We start from the raw sequence: 16,668 nt of genomic DNA on the forward strand, positions 1-16,668 counted from the left end.
TCGCCTTGTATCGCCGCGGTTATATTAACAAACAAGCGATAAACCCATCTTGCAATCTGCTGCTTTTTCCACGCTGTAAGGCAATTCGGAGGCAGTTACACAGGTGCCTGGAATAAGCTTAGCCAGCAGGCTGCCTGAATGAAGCATTTCCAGGAAAATATGCTGAAATATAATTATTAATTCCACGCTCTCTATTGTAGTGCTCTCTACCGCACTCCAGACATGAAGAAAAGGGTTATTACTTATGCAGGCAGAGCAGGGGGAGGATATCCTCTCCATTACAGATGCCTGCTCTTTACAAAAGTCCTGCATGTTCTACAACTTAAATGCCAGCACTGGGAAATAATAAGAGAAATATTATTTTCAGCGTCCGTCAAAAATGGAGTGGTTCTTCATGGAGCTTTTTTTTTACCCCCCTTATCCAACTAGTCAATCAAACACTATAATATATGATTACTCTGCATAATTTCAAACATTTAGAGCCAAACACTGTAAGCTAAACGAAGTGAGGTCAAATCCAGTAGATAACGAGGCGTCCAGATGGACGGACACAAATCTTTGGCCTTCTGGAATCACTTGATGTATAGCGAGCCAAGATTTTTTTTTATTCTCTCCATCTCTGTGTTAATGGCAGCTGTTTCACGCAGGATGGCTGTATGCTGTTCAAACATCGCTGCCACGCGCTGCACTGGTAATGAAGAGAACGGCCGAGATGGCCACCGACTAATGAATCCTGACTGTGGTGGTACAACCCGCCCTCACCCACACCCCCCCGTCTCCCATCTCCCCCAACGCACTTCACAGTTGAAACAAATGATTTTGCTAATGTTCTATCTATTCTCCCCCTCGCATTCATTATTGAGTCAGATGGTGAGGATGGCTGAGGAATGCGAGCATCCTGTGAGTCGCACTGAGAGAAACGGAGCCGGTTGATTTCTGACAATGTGTTTTTTGGGATATCTGACAACGCCGTACTATGCTGACACAGTACAATAAAGAAAGCACACGCTCGGCAATGTGGGTCAATACTCCAAGGCTGGGAGTGAAGGATCTCAACGCAGTCCAAATCCTGAGCAGGAATCTTTTTGCTCTCTTTTGCTTTATTACTTTTCACTTCTGACTCGCCTGACAAGACAAACAGTCGGGGTGTGCTTCATTCCCTCTCAAGACGATTCGATACACATCTTGATAAATGGTCTGCGATACAATACGAAAAACAATGCAATTAACCAGGTAACGATTTGATAGATCGATATAATACTACTTTGATTCGATATGATTCACTTTGATCCGATTCAGTTTATCTTAATTCATAGCGTTCTCACGACGCGTCATATATCTCCTATACCAATAGGCCATGGTTGTAATTTAATAATAATAACTTTTAATTTCAACTGTTTGCCTTATATCTGTAATGATGATGTGATGGAATACTATGAATTAGTGACATGGTGTCAGGTAAGATCCTTATTTTCTATATATTGAGTCAATTGTATATATTGAATGTACCTTAAAAGGGAGATTTGTCAAGTATTTAATACTCTTATCAACATGGGAGTGGGCAAATATGCTTGCTTTATGCAAATGTATGTATATATTTATTACTGGAAATCAATTAACAACACAAAACAATGACAGCTATTGTCCAGAAACCCTCACAGGTACTGCATTTAGCATAATAAAATGTGCTCAAATCATAACATGGCAAACTGCAGCCCAACAGACAACAACAGCTGTCAGTGTGTCAGTGTGCTGACTTGACTATGACTTGCCCCAAAACTGCATGTGATTATCATAAAGTGGGCATGTATGTAAAGGGGAGACTCGTGGGTACCAATAGAACCCATTTTCATTCACATATCTTGAGGTCAGAGGTCAAGGGTCATCTTTGAATATTGCCATGGCCGATAGCATTTTGATATTCCGTATCAGAGCAATCAGATGCAACCAAAGTGCCCCAGCTGAGAAAAAACGCTGTACCTCCTTTCCCTTCTGCATTCAACAATATACAAGTATTTCATTTGTTTTAAAACTGTCATCTTTGTCATAAAAAAACTAAACAAAATACCTAATAATAGCCTAGCAATAAAGCTTATTTATACATCATTAAAATCAGGATAAAATAAGTAGTTTGAAAATAAAAAAAGTTGCAATAATACCGCATATCGCATTGTTGAGCCAATCATTATCACTGCAGGGGAAATTCCTTCCAACGCGACAGCCCTGTGCACCAATTATCAAGATACCTTGCCTCAAAAGACACATTTTTTCTGCTGTGGTGATTATAACGCACCGTGTGATCAGAGCTACGAGCGACTCCACTTGGATCAACAAACGTATTAACACCTGCTGCAACACAACCCTCCCGGGACCCAGTAAGATTGAATATAATTTGGACCCAGCTCGAATTGGGTCCTGGGTCAAGTCTGAGTTATTATTAACCGAGTGGACCCATTAAGAAATCTACACTGGGGCTCATATGAATTAAGTTTGCAGCACTGGGTAACTTCCCACACTCACCCTGACCATGGCAAGCCGCCCGCACATTATAAATGACGGCTAAAATGTCAGAATGTATAAGTAAACACCTCGGGCTGCTCAAACAGCATTCCACGTCGGTTATCAAGCCCCGAGAAGTTGACTTTTTCTGAGTAATGAGGATTTCCGACAGGCCGGTGATGAAGTGCTATCGCACAGCTGCGAGCTAGCAGAGTGAACTATGAAATATGGTTTCATACCTGTGAGGTATTCTGGGTCGGGGACGGGGTCCGACAGCTCCTCGTGGCACTGGACCTCCGTTGGCACCGACGCCACCGCCATGCCATCTGGGAGCTGCTGCTCGATGCCTCGGGCAAAGTTCTTCTGCCTGGTGTTGAGAGAGAGGAGAAAAAAATGGGAGGTCCTGTTTAGAGATAGAAGCACTCAGTCATCCGACATCGGGAGAGGAGAAAAAGGAGACGCAACGAGGCAAGTAGGATGGAGAAAAGGAGACAAGGAGGAACAATGATGAAGGGGAGGTAAAAAGGAGGGATAAAAGGGGATACATTTACAGCATATGCTACAGTTATCCAAATTATTTCAGTTTCCCTTTAAATTTGAGGTTAATAAAACAGGGACAAAAGATTTAGTTCCCCAAAAATTCTGCTCTACTGACAATTTGAAGGCCACCTTTAGTGACAGTACTTGACGAACCGGGCTTTCAACTGACTCCAAAGTAAACCCACCCGCGGCATTATTCGGCGGTCGGAGCAAGTGAGTAGTATTAATAACGTGAGAGTCCGTTCAGGGTGGGTGGGATGTGTGGAGGATGGGTCAAACAAACACAAGACTTTCAGACTTTCATCCAGGAGACCGGTGTTCATGTCCCGTGTGAAACTAAAAGGAACGTTGATCTATTTTGTCACGTCAGTCGTTAGTCATGTCGGCACAGTCCTGTGAGTCGCTGGTCAGTTAAGTGAGCGTCGACCACGACCGTTTCCTAACCCTAACTAAGTGATTGTGTTGCCTAAACCTAAGTTCCTGTGCAGACGGAGGTTTATTTTGAAAGGACACTATGCATGTAACGAGCATAAATTGACAACGCACGAGGGGTACCTCGTACGACGGTCTCCGATGCCGAGGAGCACTGACCTAGCGGTGGTAATTGACGAGTTGGGAGTGAGAATGTGTTATCTAAAGACTACTGGAGAGGGAGGCTAATTAAAGGAGACATATCATGCTCATTTTCAGGTTCATACTTGCATTTCGGGTTTCTACTAGAACATGTTTACATGCTTACTTTTCAAAAAAACTTAATTTTTCTCATACTGTCTGTCTGAATATACCTATATTCCCCCTCTGTCTGAAACGCTCCATTTTAGTGCCTGTCTCTTAAAAAAAAAACAATCTGCTCTGATTGGATTGGATTGTAACACGGCGCAACATTGCAAAGGTAGTTCTCAAGCTGTGGGCGATATATTCTCATAAGCCTGCATGTGACATAGGAAGGGGAGCCAAATCTGAATGGCTTGTTGAATCATATCAAGACAGCCCACAAAAAACTGACTGGGTTGTCATATTTCACAGTTTGTGGGTTGGTAGCCACTCCAGATACCTAAATGAACGTGCACAACCACTGAGAAAGTGAGATTTTCATGATTAGTCCCCTTTAAGGGTGTGGTTACATCCATCGCCAACTGTTGGAATTGAAATCAGGCACCCGGTTTCACAGTGATTGAGATTTATAAAACCACCAAAAACAAATGTGTGAAAGAAAAAGAACATATAATATCATACCATCTGTATGCTGGTGGTGATAGACAAAGGCGACAGAGGAGTCAGATGAAAATGAATGAAAAGGATGAATGAAGGCTGGAAGGACAGAGTAGATCAAAGATTCTTCTTCTCATCAGTGTAAAGCAATTTCTGGCACCTCATCAAGGGAAAATCAATACATAGTAACAATTATGCAGGACTGTGCGGTGTATTGAAGAGACAAAGTCTCACATAAAGCACGCCATTCTTCATTATGTTGGTGCCGCTGCGACGTGACTCATCTTCGGTCTGAGAGATGATGTCCTCATTTGTCTGTTGCGGCGAGTGACTCTTGGTTGAACTCATTCATTTCGTTCAGTCCATCATTCTTTGTCTCAATGCCAGTTAGGCTCACAACAAGGTTCCATAACACAATGACTTCAATAAATCACTAACGTAAGTCATTCAGGTGTCTCTGGACCAAAGCTGATGGGCATACATCTTTATTTAACTCATGGAAGGATCCATAGTCCTCTGATTATTTTCCTGACTCATCACTTTTAAATGTACTTAGCAACCTTGGACATCAGCGGCTGCATCAGCCTGAAGTTATTGTTTTATTAAATACTGTCACTGAAAGCTGCAGCTTTTTTTTTTCGTGACTTAAATAACCTTTAAATAATTACACACTTTTGACAAATAACAGTCTTCTAAAGTTGACGACCACTAACAAGTCAGCGAATCAATTGCCGGCAGACACAGAGAAAAATTAGCAGCTCTATTTTGTACAGAAGTCTAAAGAAGGAAGTAAAAAAAAAAAAAAAGCTGGTGATCCATTTTCTAAGTCTGATGTTAGTTGTTTTCTCTCCTGTGTTTCTGACTGAAGAATAGATGGAAAGAAAGTTTTGGGAGGTGAAAAAAACTTTTTTTTAAGTGTTTGTTGTTGTTATATTCATGTCGACCTCAAGACGCTAAAGTGCACCACTACCCCATCCATTCTTGTTTTCTTCCAGGTGAGTTTTAATTCCTCCATGCACTCTAAACACAAGGTACATATATTGTGTGTTAGCAAGTTGTGTAAATCAAAACTCACCTGGAAGAAAACACGAATGCTTTTAGTTCTATTTAAAACATGGGGTAGCGGTGCACTTCAGCCTCTTTTAGGCCAAAATGAATATTACAAAAACAAAACAAAAGTTTCACCTGCAAAAACTGTTTTTTCCTCCTGTTTCACAGAAAAAAAATTAAGTAATTCAGAAAGATTATCCTGGCAAAGTCACAGGTTACCTGTTCTTAAGTCATAAACACAGGAGAGAAAACAATTTAGATCAGACTTAGAAAATTAGATCACTAGATTTTTTTTTTTTCTCACTTGCCTCTCAGGGCTTCCGTAGATTTGGTCTCCACCGAGAAGAAGCTAGATGTTTCATTATGTTAACCAGCTAGTTACAAACCTTATCAGTCTGCCATTTGGTAGTAAGACGGTAGCACACAGTGTGCTTATCAGAAGTTTTTCATTTAAAACAGCTGCCCCCTCCAACTGGAAACAGTGCTGCTGACAGCCGTAAAAATAAACAAAAGTGTTTAAGTTGCAGACCGTAAATACCTCAACAATGAGCCAAACGACACTAAAAAGCTCTGTATAAAAGTGAGGGGAACTGCAGAGTCAGGTGATAATTCCTTGTGGATTTGTCATTATGAGCAGCCACTCTCACATTACACGTAAACATTTGACCAGGCTTCATATGAAAATACTGATTAGTGCAACTTTAAGTGACACTTTTTGTATTATAACATGGGTCCTATTTGCATAGATAAAACCAAAAGAGGGTGCACACATATTCCCTCATTGAACAAAAAGTCGGTGTGTAAACTGTGATGGATGTTTACAACGGTCAGTTTGGGTAACCGACTGAATGTTCTCTTCCATGTCTCTACTCTAAAACTGCAGAAGAGGTTGCAACCAAGCTAAAAGATATTATGTTGAAGGTCACATCATGGCTATCCTCCCAATGTTGTTTGCAATTGAATGTGTCAAAAACAGTATGTTTTGTTTCCCTCCAAAGGCCATAGTGTAGATGTAGAGCAAGATATTCTCATCTCAAGAGAGAGAATACAAGTTGTCTCAGAATACAAATATTTAGGAGTACGTATAGATTCAAACCTCGGCTTCAAATTGTAGGTTTACCAGAAGCTTCTCATAAACTGAGGCAGTTAAGATATTCTTCCACTCAATGGTTGTCTTGTCTCCCACATCACCATTTGTCTGATAAATTGGTCTTATACAAACTGTACTGCTTTAAACCCACAGGAATCATTATACAAACAAGCACTTAGACAAGAAGCCATTCAGTTTTCTTCATTGCCATATTCTAAAGAAATATAATCTGCTTAGCAGGAAAAACCTCATCAAAAACAACAACGTCTGCCTGCTTTATAACTTCAAATCGACCGCAAACAGAGCTACAGGAGGTGCAGCTAGAGGGGAGGGACTGCACAATCCCACTGCATTTAACGTTAGCCATGCAGGCCTTCTTTTCCTTCAGATCATCACATCAATGGAATTCAGTCCCAAAATCCAATATGCAATATTACCTGTAATAAACCATAAAATGAGATATGTCATCAGAGATTAAGGACAGTACTGCCAGCGTGTTCACCATTCAAAGTATTCCACCTCTTCCTAACATGCAGCGACCGAGCGAACTCTGGCGAATGGAGCGCGAAAAAGTTATCCAGATGTACCCATACTAGACAACCCTCCTGTTTTTCCCAGGAGACTCCTGGTTTCCATTTCCCTCTCTCGGTTTTCTCCCGGGGTCACGATTCTCCTGTATTTCTCCCGATTTATGGCAAATTTTCACGCTTTTTTTTCGTTTTCGTTATCTTAGCCTACTTCTGGAACTGAACATTGTGTATAATCTCTACTGTTTCCACCCGGACGACAATAGAGCTAAACCAATTGACGTTTCCCAGCGGTAGAGAGCAGTCAATGCTCATGTTTAAACTCATGTTTAAGCTGCGCTCGCCACAGCGCCCAAAGTCGGGCTTTGCTCGATGCAGCGAAAAGCTGTCGTGGCGCGGCGTAAGCCGTTGGAAATAACATGTTTCAGAGGGCAGTGGTGGCGTTGTCACGTTGTGTCTGAAAGGACCTTCAGTGAGTGAGAGTAGGAGAGAGAAATGGAGAAAACTAAGAGAAAGAAATAACCGAGCAGGAGCAAAAATAAATAAAAACAGATGAGTTTATGCCAGAGATTCACACGCCAAGTTCACACCAGAGGGGCGAATTATTCAGTTTTCTTTCCTGGGAGTTAAAGGTAAAATCAAAAGTTTAACAAAAAAAATGCTGTTGCAGTGTACTCATTATTTTTGTTATTTTCACTTTTTTAAAGTCACCAGAAAGCAGGAAACAAAGTCTCTGAAACTCCAGACCCTGCTTAAGGTTTGAAATCCTCTCTATTTTTTAAGGTCTCAAGGTTGGCAAGTATGGATATACTATGAGCAATGTCACTATTTATTACATAAAGAGTGGTATTGATTAATTGCCAGTTACTGTCAGCGTTGTTAAATAGGTTAGAGGTGCGCGAAACGTCGCATAAATAGAGCCAGGGCGAGCTATTTTTCAAACAAGCGACACGTCGCTTTGCCTGTTCGCTGACGCATGGAGCAGGTTCTGATGTTCGCTTGCTCGCTGCTTCGTCCAGTTAGGAAGAGGTGTTCTGCAGCCATGGACGAAAGCAAAGGAACTGGATCAACAGAGATAACATTACATTAGATTATACCCGACCTGAAAAGCCTCGGCACATTTCTCGTATCTACTTTCCAGGCGAGGCGCAGTTCATCTCGAACGAGCCTATTGACAGCTGCTCAGAGACGGCAAGGCTCCACCTTGGCTCTGACTGGTTGTTTTCCTCCGGTCTGGGAAATCTTGCAGATTCCATTAGGAGCAGCGGACGAGAGAGGCATATGATTTTTTTTTTCAGATTACCTGTCTCATGCACTACTGTCAGGATATAGTGACAGTTTTATAAAAATAACTTTTTTTTTTAAATCATATTTGCTCCATTTCTACCCACTGCTGCTTAAGTAAAGGATCTGAGTACTTCTTCCACCACTGCTGGTCTGTAAGGTTACACAAGTATACCAATGACACGAGAGAAGCGAGAAAACATGCTGCGAGTCTAAACATCTCTGAATTAATTACTCATTTGCTGCTGTTTATTTTACTCTCAAATTTCAAATGACCACTTCCTGTATGCTGAGAATATTTCCTGCCAGTAACCATATCTGACACCAGCTATTATATTAAGCAAATAAGATCCAGAGAGCATCTCAATTAGCCTAAATGGATGTTCTTCTCAGTTGATGCCCCTTTTCAGGCAAGTGTGTTTCTATTTAAAAAGCAGTGGTAAAAGCCTTGCGCTTTTAAAACATACTGCAGCGGCACATTACAAAAGCACACCAGGTCCTCACGGTTCACACTGGTGACAGCTTTCCTGTTAATATACACCATGCATAATGTACTATTTGAATCACGCAGCGTGTTCAGTGCCTAAGCTGTGAAAATAAAAGGATACACAATTATTTACAATTCACACAACTGTTGCTTTTGGGAAAGTCACAGCTTGAGAACAACAGACGCCAGCGGCTGGAGTAGAAACAACGTTGGAGCAGTTGTGTCAAATACCATCATTCAATTGACATTTCATTTGCGTGGTCGTGGCGTGGCCCGCGGTGTGAGGGTAATTAGAAGGAAATCAGGCTCATAAAGTTAGCTGGAGGTGATCTGCTGATGTGGGTGAAGGGTAAGGCACGATATTGGGGACGACTCTTAGTTTGATGCATCTGGCCCCAGAGGCTCACGATGCATAAAACTAAGAGTAGATTTATGACTAGAACCGTGTGTATGCACAAAGACAGAAATATGCATACGCATTCTTTTCATCTGATCCTGTTTTATAAATCATTGTGGAACCGGGCGCCTCATTTCCACTATGACAGTTAGCAATAAACGGATGTAGAAAAAACATTCAATTTCACAGATTGTGATGCCACTAATTAATATCTCAAGCATCAGTATTTAACATCAGAGGGACGATCGATGATTTATCTATAGCGCTCGTGTTGAAACAGACTTCACACAGCACTTCGCCATTCAGGATCAAATGAAAAGATCATTAACATTGAACTATAAAGCAAAGAATGTCTGTCTCTGTGTGGGTATGTCCTTCGCATATCTCAAAAAACCTTCATCATCCGATCTAATTACACTTGACGGGTGAATTGCTGGGGACCCAAGGATGTGCAGTGTCAAAGTTGGTGCAATTTGGATACACAATATTAATGAACTTTGAATAAACGAACAATAGAGCCATGTGCAGCAGCGGGGGCGGGGCTTCAGGGCTCTATGAGCATGTCGTCCGCAGCAGGCCTTTACAGCGATCAACTCAGCAACGCTGCAAGCAGCACTTCTGGTGGCCGAGCAGTTGGCCCGCTCCGAACTGGCATGCGTTTCTAAACAACCTGCGCTCCGAATGGGCACACCCGTGTGTATTTCATATCTATCATATCACCTGCAGTTATCTCTAGAAAACAGTGTGAACGCCTGAGGCCTGTACTACGAAGTGGGTTCAACATACCCAGGGCATCTTGACGTTATCTGGCTTAACTAGCCCTAACAAACGAGATCCCGCTAAGCAGTCCTAAAACGGTGGTTATGACCTCGGGAAGTCAACACAGGGTTTTCTCGATCTGGCTTTGAGCGCGTTCACATGAAAGGGGCGGTGTTTGCAGCATGTGATCAATCATAAACATGGACAAGTCTACTCTCAGCAGAGCGGCATATTTTACAAACTATAATATTACACAAATACAAAGAAGTTAAACACATAATCCAGACCAACATTAACACAGTTGAAGCTGCCAAATGCAGGAAGGACAGCTGGCAAAAGAAAAAAATTGCCGATGTGTGAATGCGTAATGTAATACTCAAAAGTCAGATATAGTCATCTAGATGAGGCAGTGATATGTAAATAGCTTTTAAATAGAATGGATTATACTTCTTTATGCCATTTGGTAATGAGGTGACTATTTCAGTCTTCTTTCAGCTGCGTCCCCGACTCCGGCAGTGTGAAACAGACTCGAGAGCAAGTAAAAAAATAAATATAAAAACACAATTTAAAGCGGTAAGCACCCATAGCATAAATCCAGCTGTTCTTCCTGTATTTATCAGTTTAAACTGTGTTGCTTTTAGCCTGGATTATGACTATTATAACTTCTTCATATTTTTGTAATTTTATCATACGATCCGCACACCGAGCTCTGATTGGTCAGAAGGCGGTACTTTTATACCAGTTGATCTCAGCATCAGTTACCATGGCGATCTACCTCGGTAAGAAGTGAACCACCGTCGTAGGACTGAAAACCCTGAAGGGTTAACCCTGAAGTTTACGCCCTCGCTAACCCCAAATCCTGCTTCCTAGTACAGGTCTCAGGTCTGGTCACGGCACATTCTTCTTTTTATAAATACCAGTTTACGTGTGGGAAATGGCATGGTTTTTGTGCGCACACATTGTTTATACATTTAGCCTCTGGAGTGGAATAATGCAGAATAATGCTAAAAAAGAGAGGAATATAGAGCGCCGCTGCTCTGTTTGTCACACATGTGTCATCAACTCATACTGAAACATTTCATTTGCCTGCTGGTAGATTTGTTTCGCTTCGCAAGATGATGGAAAACAAGAGTGTTTGGGATTTTATTGACACTAGAGTCATTTTCTTGCTGAAAGCAATTATGCACGTTCTCAGCTTTCAGTTTACAAAAGCCCACAGATGTAGAATGTAACGAGTGAATCTGTTGTTTCGCTGGAGATGTTTTGTGTTTCTCTCTTAGATGCACGCTATGTAGGACATGGGCCGAGCTCCTATCGCTGCAGTCACGTCTGACATTCTTCATAGTTAATTTTCTTGGATGATGACATGTAACATTTAACAGCCATCTGGCGCTGTGAGGATGTAATAATTCATTTTGTGAAATCTCTCTTAAAGTTCAAAGAACTTTTGCTTAACTGTCAAAACTTACCCTCAAAAAAAGTCAATTCTTCTAGTCTGAGCTGAGGTGAAGCAGCAACCTGTTTTGTTAATAGGAAACTTTTGATTAACAACCCCTTTCACTTGTTTGTGTTTTCCTCACTAACATCCCCCTGACTATGTGGCTGGATAAACTCGCAGCTTTCAATAAGAACCAATCAGGGCCACCGACAAGCCGCTCCCATCCCCTCTCAGACACATTTCATATTTTAATTAACCGAGTTGATGATGGTGTTCCTCCTGAGGGGGGATTTCGTGGGGGTGTGGTACCGTAAGCTGAGGTGAGCCAAAAAAGGAAGAGGGATAAAAAGAAGGATGCCCACACAAAGTAGTTTGGTGTCAGGTGGTCTTAATCATTGATCCCAAGCAGCCACCAGAAGAGAACAAAGGGCACTAAAATATTCATTAAAAGCTGCTCTGAGCTTGTCGTGTGAGAGAGGAATAGAGAGGAGGAGAGGAGGAGACGGCGTTAGGAGTAATGAGAGGAGGTTAGCTTTTAACATCTCATTACTGGAGTCCACTGGCTCCCACTGAGACAGGAAGATAGAGACCCTGTCACTGAGCTCTGTAATATGAATCCAGATCACATCGTGCTCCCGAGATGTCACGGCGATAGGACCTCCATCCTGGGCACGGGCGCTCAATACCTCATGCTGCCGGTCTGCTGCCATTGACACGACCGGACTTTACAGAGTAGCAAATCAAATAAATAAGCCTTGTGTTTTTGAAATGATGAAAAACATGAGAGGCGTTTCAGGGCTGGTGAGCTTGAAAGATGAACCATGAGTGGAGAGGAATCGAGACCAGCGATGTGAGTGTGAGACAACGCTCTCACGAGACCTAGCTGAGAGGGCTTGGCTGTCCAACAGACAGGGAGTCCGCACAGCGACTGTGTGTATATGTGTAAAAGTGCATTAGCATGCATTTTCGTGCATATCTGAGTGCCCTGGCTATTTCTTATATGTGTGTGTGCATAATGTGTGTTTTGCCACCTGCTCATACCACTTGCGGTTTCCCTTTTATTCTCCATCTTTCTGTTGTTGCTCCAGACAGACTAAAAAATAGACCCTTTAACAGCCGACGTCATGGTTACGTCACGGCGTTAGCTGGAGGCAAAACAAAGGAAAGACTGGAGGCAAACATGAATCACCTCAGAGTAGCAGGCAGAGTGGCGTTACACATCGAAAATTGTCACCTTGCTGTGTTGTTGGGTGTCAGAATCGATATTGCATACATTTGATATGACAAACTGTGAACTGAGGCTCTAGTGAGCTACAATATCGTTGAGCTTAGCCTTCTGATAACCGTAATTAGCAGTCACGGCTGCTGCACCCCAGCGGTAATGGTAAATGGTAAATGGACTTGCATTTATATAGCGCTTTTCTAGTCTTCCGACCACTCAAAGCGTTTACACTAAATGTCAGTATTCACCCATTCACACACACACATTCATAAACTGATGGCAGAGGCTACTAAGGTGCCAACTTTACCCATCAGGATCTAATCTAAATACTCATTCACAGCTCGCCTTCGAGAGCAATTTGGGGTTAAGTGTCTTGCTCAAGGACACATCGACATGTGACCCGAAGCAGCCGGGGATCGAACCACCGACCTTCCGATTGGTGGACGACCTACTCTACCATCTGAGCCTAAACTTCGGCTAAACTATTAGAGAGATGGAGAGAGAACGTTGGTAACAGTTTAGCCTTCTGCTAACCATAGTCACAGCCGTGAGCCTTTGGCTGCGGTTAAACTATTAGCAGCATTTTCTCTCCATCTCTGAAACACTTTGGCGATATTGCAAGACTCTCTTTTTGATCCGTCTCAACACTAACACTTGCAGTTCCGGAGAGTGAGCGGCTGTACATATTCAGAAAAACTTCAAGCCAACAAAACTTGCTAGCCAGCTTTAGCAAACTTGTTCAGAAAATGATTCTGCCTCCACCTACTCTGCGCCTACAGAAATACGGCATCATGTTTAGGCCGACTGACAGAAAATGAGTCCATAACAAAACCTTGCAGGGGTTCACAGACAAAAAAATCCATTCTTTGTCTCCCCATGAAAGTCTTTTTCCCCAAATAAATAAAACATTCGGAGTAAAATCTTTCACTTGGAGGGAGTGTTTACAAATCCTTCGATCCTCTGTGGACAAGGACGGGGTTCTGAGTGAGGTAGCGGGATGTAGAGAATAAAAGGAAGAAGTAAAAGTAGAAAAGTTTATGTTTAACAGATTTTCAAAAAGCAAAGATGATGGGATGAGTTTGGAGGAAAAACAACAAACCTCCACTGATGATTACACAATATTCAAATTTGACTTTTTTGTTTTTTCTCTCATCGTCACTGAATGATGGAGACAGATGCTTTGTGCCACTCCAGAGCAGCAGGGTAGGGCTTTTGTAGAAGTGCCAGTGAACATCATATACAGGTTTCCTTACTATCCCTCCCTCCGTCTCTCTCTCTCTCTCTCTCTCTCTCTCGATCTCGCTTCACTTCACTTTCACTCAAGGGCAAACAGTACATTTAAAAAGGATATAAGAGGACACATGCTCTGTTTCACTTGCATATTATAGTTAGTAACTAAGCCGATGCCTGTTGAAGGCTGCACATCACAACTTTGCACTTTTGCCTCAAGTGGCTGTGTGAGATAGAACTGAATGGTCTAAAGTTTGAAACCTTTTTTTTTCCTGACTAGAGGTCATTTATCGCTGCAGTGTTACGGTCCAGCAGGAAATGGAGGGGGTGGGAGTGATTAAGAGATCCAGCCACTCCAGAGTCCGGTGTTAAGGACAGCCTTTTCAAAGCCTCAGAGATTTCGTAAAAGATGAATTACAGTTGAGCCAATAAATCTACTGTAAAGAGAAAGACCACTCTTCCCTCCTGCTGGTTTATTAATTTTATATCTGAAGAGTGATCCAGCAATTTAGTTGATGGCTCTTACAAGAGAAAGATTTTTATTTTTTTTACTTTAATGAAAGGTCAAGATTGATGTAACGTAAGCCCTGACTTTTATTCCCTGGTATGGGTTAAGCTCTAAAAACGCTGGATCCTACATTTCCCATAATTAGCTGGTGCCATTTTGGACCCAAATCCCATTTTGCAAAATACAGATTTTCTCTGGCAGTAACACATCTCTTAGAGTATCAAACTCTTGTTATCATCAGGTTACTACACTGACAGCCAACACATTCTCACTCACCAACTGGTCAAATACCGACGCTTGATCAGTGGCCCGATGTTTCAGGGCCATCAGGGACAGCTTGCCAGTTTCCGTTGTTATATAGTAACTTTTTCAAACTGCCTGGTTCGGTTTACTCAACAAAAATATTTGGTTAGGCTCACAGACTGTATATATAGACGGACAACGTGTCTCCTCTTCCTCCCACTGTACAAAAGTGAAGCCAAAATATCCCGGATACGGGAGCTGCCGTTTTAACATCATTTGGAGCCAGAGTTTGCGGAGTAGTAATCAGGCGGTGGAGCTGCAGTATCAAGGTTCCTCCCACTCATCTGCCCGAGCAAACCGCTTGTCCTGCACTGCCACATCTTGCTAGCGTGAGCCACCTAGCTGCTAAGTTAGCACCACAGTAGCTGTGTGGCCAAAAAGAGACAACAACTCACCACAATATTTATGATCAGATTGACACATGTTTCATTACACAGCCTTGTGACGGTTATGGAATGTTAAAGTTACATCTCCTCTTTCGTACAATTCCCAAGCCATAGGCTCCGTGACTACTTCACTACTTCACCTGACAGCTGTCAATCATGACGTCTCATCCCCTTTTTATAGCATCAAATAACGAATTAAAACCAAACTTAAAGTGGCATGTCTGTAAAGGGGTGACCCGTGGGTACCCAGAGAACCCATTTTCATTCACATATCTTGAGGTCAGAGGTGAAGGGACCTCATTGAAAATGGAGATACCAGTTTGGAGCGTTATTTAGCCTCCTTTGCAACAAGCTAGCTATGACATGGTTGGTACCAATACATTGCTTTGCTACAACCTAAAAACCACAAGTTGCGTTAATGTGTTATTATCACGTTAATGTTGACAGCCAACGTTGACAAAAAATAATACTTCTGCCTTCTCAGCCAACAAAAGATAATTTTAAATGTAATTAGAATCACTATGTTTTGGTTATTTATACATTTAGTTACTTGTAAATACCAAACATTGATACGGTAAAAAATTTGGATCAAATAGTGAATTTAGATTCGATAAAAAAAGAGCGCCTCTTTAACCGTTACTCCATTTAGCGTGCAACATCTCTTATGCTATTGCAGCATATTGTGGAGCCTAATCTGATATGTATCTGTAAAATACAGTGTGCATCCATTGGATACAGACCGGCAGTACAGTCATTCTCAGTGTGCAGCATTACATTTGACATTTAGTTTCCTCTGGGACAGATTTACCACCACGTACCAGACATATTCTGCCAGAGGCTGCCTTTCACATGTAACAGATTGATCTACAGTTTCATTTGTGTTTTTAACTTTTGGAATAAAAGAAAAAGATTGAGTGCCGCACTGACTTTCAACCCCTGACGGATCTTCTGCGCTCATTTGCGATGCTCTCTTCCCGTAACTTTCGTTCATTTTACATTAAAAGCGTTCATCTGGTCCAATTAGATTCAATTTCAGCACGCTGGCTCCTGGTCAGTTTTAATTCATTTGCTGCCATCGCTTATAATTAGGCCTTGCATTAACCATGCCTCCCAAAAGAGTCTTTCCCTTCCTCTTCCACCACCTCATCTGCACAGGAAGCATTCGCTGCAGATCCCGTTTCTCCATTCACAAGCACTTTCTAATGAGATCAGAGCATTTGAGATTCGGATTCTTGATGATATTAACTTCCCTGCCTCGCCGGTCCCTCCCTCTCTGCGACTCCAGGGGTGGATCCCTGCAGTAAGTGGGTGAGTTGCCTCCGGGCGGCGGAATCCATGGCCGGCCCAAATTAAATTCCTGGACTGCAGATGACTATGCTGACCTTCTGGCTTCCTGAGTTCAGTGGGAATGATTGCAGCATGCGGACAGTGTTAATTAACCACCTTCGGAGTACTCTACCATCCGCATCCAACCCCGTGCAAACCATGAAAAGGAACATGACTTCTCTTTGGACCTGTGTGGCTAAATATCCATATCCAAAGAGGTTATGTTGTTTTCTCCTCAGAGTACAAAGCTGAGATTAGGGGGGATGTCTAGTGTTTTATAGAGGCAGCGGCACACTTTGCCATCACTATCATTGGGAAGGAATTGACATAAAATCAAACTGAAACTCATTTCCCCCATAATGAAATAACCTTTAAATAAACTGATTCAACCTGCTATGCTTTTACAACCT

At 42.2% G+C, this 16,668-nt stretch overlaps 1 protein-coding gene across 1 annotated transcript in view; it reads right to left on the reverse strand.

Annotated features, from left to right (window-relative positions):
- Positions 1-16,668, reverse strand: part of astn1 (astrotactin 1) — a 419,969-nt gene that overhangs the window by 215,557 nt on the left and 187,744 nt on the right. Inside the window, exon 16 of the mRNA XM_037788021.1 lies at positions 2,739-2,866. Coding sequence (XP_037643949.1) covers positions 2,739-2,866 — 128 coding nt within the window. The remainder of the gene's footprint in view (positions 1-2,738; positions 2,867-16,668) is intronic.

The sequence above is a fragment of the Sebastes umbrosus genome, chromosome 12 (genome assembly GCF_015220745.1).
Source record: "Sebastes umbrosus isolate fSebUmb1 chromosome 12, fSebUmb1.pri, whole genome shotgun sequence".
Classification (NCBI taxonomy): domain Eukaryota; kingdom Metazoa; phylum Chordata; class Actinopteri; order Perciformes; family Sebastidae; genus Sebastes; species Sebastes umbrosus.